This window comes from Primulina huaijiensis, unplaced genomic scaffold (genome assembly GCF_012295235.1).
Source record: "Primulina huaijiensis isolate GDHJ02 unplaced genomic scaffold, ASM1229523v2 scaffold38349, whole genome shotgun sequence".
Classification (NCBI taxonomy): Eukaryota; Viridiplantae; Streptophyta; class Magnoliopsida; order Lamiales; family Gesneriaceae; genus Primulina; species Primulina huaijiensis.
The window spans coordinates 1-2,564 of NW_027358980.1; the positions used below are offsets into that span (position 1 = coordinate 1).

Here is a 2,564-nt window from a genome sequence, read left to right on the forward strand (position 1 = left end):
TAAGAATTCATTGATGGATTTTATCACCCGTTTCAATAGGGCACTTCGGCACCAAAGGCACAATAAGTTAGTTGCTGACCATATTGATATGAATGAGCATCCCAAGATCAAGACAAACTGGCCAATGGAAGCTCAAATGGTTAAGGTGTATACGAAAAAAAAATATGTGGAGTTTCAAAGTGAAATGTGTGAGAGTCATGGTTATTACGTGCAACAAGTATGTGTAGGAGCTGAATTAGTGGTTTACAATGTGATGAATTTTCAAACTTGTTCTTCCTCCAAATCAAGGACGCTCACTCATAATAAACAGTTGGATTATATATCATGTAGTTGTATGAAATTTGAGTTTGAGGGTATACCATGCAGACATATGTTAGCTTTTTTTCGTATCAACCAAGTGTTTCAATTGCCTGATAAGTATATACTCAAACGGTGGACACGAGATGCAAAGGTTGGAGCAATGTATGCTATGGCTGAGCAAAATGTCATCGAAGATCCGAAAATGTGTTTGATGTCAAGACACTCGAGGTTATCCTATAAAGCTTCTGTAGTAATTGATGATGCATCATTGACTGATGAAGGAACAAACTTCTTAGATGAACAATTAGATTATATTTTAAAAAAAATTAAAGAGGTTAACATTAGTAGAACATTCAGTAATGGAAGTCAAAAGAAGAAAATCATGGATGGGGTCTTTGGTATTACCGATCCTTCTGAAGTAAGAACAAAAGGATGCGGGAAGAGGTTGAAATCATCAAAAGAGAAGTCAACCTCGAAGACCAGGATATGTCGTGGATGCGGGCATCGAGGTGTGTCACATGACAAGCGCAACTGTCCAAATTTGCATGACAGGTATACGTTGATTAATTTTTTGTTTGTTTTATAATATTTTTAAAAACCAATTAATCTCATTATTTTTTTGTAAATATGACTATTTATCATCTACCAGATCAACTGTAGATAATCATCATAACAATGATGACAACACAAATGAAGAAGATTTTGCATCGATGACTGGTACTTGAAATGCTTCATCTTTTATAAACAAAAGTTTCGCATTAAAAGATTGACATTTATAATTATCTTTATTATTGCAGGTTCTAACAACATGTGGACAACTGGAATACATTTGGACGAATGAAAATCATTAATGCGTCATGTTGTAGATGACTATTATTTTTTGTTCATTTTTTTCATTCAATTCCAACAATGAGATAGATAAGTTCTTTACTATTTGGCGTTTGTTTAGTTATTTGATTTTCAGAATTGTTTTTCTATTCTATTGATTAGTTTGGGTTGCTTGGTTTTTTTTAACAGCTTTTGGTAATAAGGATGTTGTGTGATGGATACACAAAGCTGTAATAAATGTATTCATGATTTTCTTGACTGGTGTTTTCTTCATTTCAATTGCAAAGGAACATTTGGCAGCCAGGGCTTTGTACATTGAGAGGCAGAATATAAGGATAAAAAGTGTAGAGTTTAGGGAGACAATAGTTAAAGCATTTCAAATGGTTGGAAACACATTTTTGCTAAATAAATAGTATTGATGATTTCGCACAATAAATCACCAGAAACAAATATAATTACAGTTCATACAAGCACTCCCCTGGCACAAATTGTTTCAGCAATTTAAATACAATGGAATTTTTTTTACTTCACAGATACTAAGACTCTTGCAGTCCAGGTAGCATTGCCGAAGCTGCAGAGTTCTCCGCTTCTTTCACTTTTGACTTCTCATTCCCCTTCACAAAGAGTATACCTTCAGTAATTTCAATTTCAACAGAACAAATATACTTCTTCTTATGAGCCAGACCAACCTCTTCTTGGATCCTACACATAAATATAATATATGAAGAGATCAGCAACATAACATAACGACGAAAAATAAACTAATTCAAATGGAATGCAAGGTATGAATTTATCACAAACACGATTATGTCTTAATCTACTTAATTGTCTACAGATGCAATAAATTTTAACACAATGTGCTTCCAGCAGGAAAACTCTTACTTGTAATTTGGTTTGGGCCATTTCTTCTTGACACATAGCTCATGCAACTTATGCTTTGCTCCTTCAATTTCATTATCCTCAGTGAGTGAGTGCCTCCTCCAGTAAGCTCTTGTTCTTGAAAGAGTATTTTAGAAGCTTCTCCACCGGCCTCACCGACGTCACTATGCCCTAAATATTTCAATAAAAAGAAATTTGTTCAACAAATAAACAAGAAGAGAGGTAAGCGGTGCATACCTTGGTTTTTGGCGGAGATCGGGAAACTATGGCGGAGATCGGGTGGTGGATGAGTTTATATCCTAAGGCGGAGATTGGGACGGTGAAGCGATGGGTAAGTGTCGATCGATTATTTTTTGGGAGGGAGATTCTCTTGGCTGCGAGAGACGGCGGTGGTGCTGTTCGGTGGGGGTTGCCGATTGTTGAGGTGGAGAAGGGAGGTGTGAAGTTTTTAATGTTGAGAAATTGTTCCTCCGAATTTTGTTTATAATTTTTTTAAAACTACTAAAAATAATAATAATGAGGTGGGCGCCAACTCAGCGGCGCCCACCGAGGTACAC

General features: G+C 35.9%; 1 protein-coding gene and 1 long non-coding RNA gene across 3 annotated transcripts; one reads left to right on the top strand and one right to left on the bottom strand.

Moving 5' to 3' along the window:
* Nucleotides 1–16: 16 nt before the first annotated feature.
* Nucleotides 17–1,298, top strand: LOC140968897 (protein FAR1-RELATED SEQUENCE 5-like). Its single transcript, XM_073430035.1, has 3 exons — nt 17–852; nt 950–1,017; nt 1,098–1,298. Exons 1-3 carry the CDS (start codon nt 89–91, stop codon nt 1,139–1,141), a joined length of 876 nt encoding a protein of 291 aa, XP_073286136.1. The 5' UTR covers nt 17–88; the 3' UTR covers nt 1,142–1,298.
* Nucleotides 1,299–1,494: 196 nt separating this feature from the next.
* Nucleotides 1,495–2,547, bottom strand: LOC140968896 (uncharacterized). Of its 2 annotated transcripts, none has more exons than XR_012173848.1 (3): nt 2,245–2,547; nt 2,011–2,171; nt 1,495–1,830 (listed from the first exon to the last, which is right to left on the bottom strand). It is a non-coding gene; the product is annotated as an uncharacterized lncRNA (long non-coding RNA). The 2 variants fall into 2 exon arrangements; XR_012173849.1 differs by having other exon boundaries at nt 2,011–2,178.
* Nucleotides 2,548–2,564: the final 17 nt, after the last annotated feature.

Coding starts and splice junctions, on each gene's coding strand:
- LOC140968897 (XM_073430035.1), top strand. CDS start 89: ATGAATGAGCATCCCAAGATCAAGACAAACTGGCCAATGGAAGCTCAA. Junction 853..949: donor TGTCCAAATTTGCATGACAG/GTATACGTTGAT, acceptor ATCATCTACCAG/ATCAACTGTAGATAATCATC. Junction 1,018..1,097: donor AGATTTTGCATCGATGACTG/GTACTTGAAATG, acceptor TTATTATTGCAG/GTTCTAACAACATGTGGACA.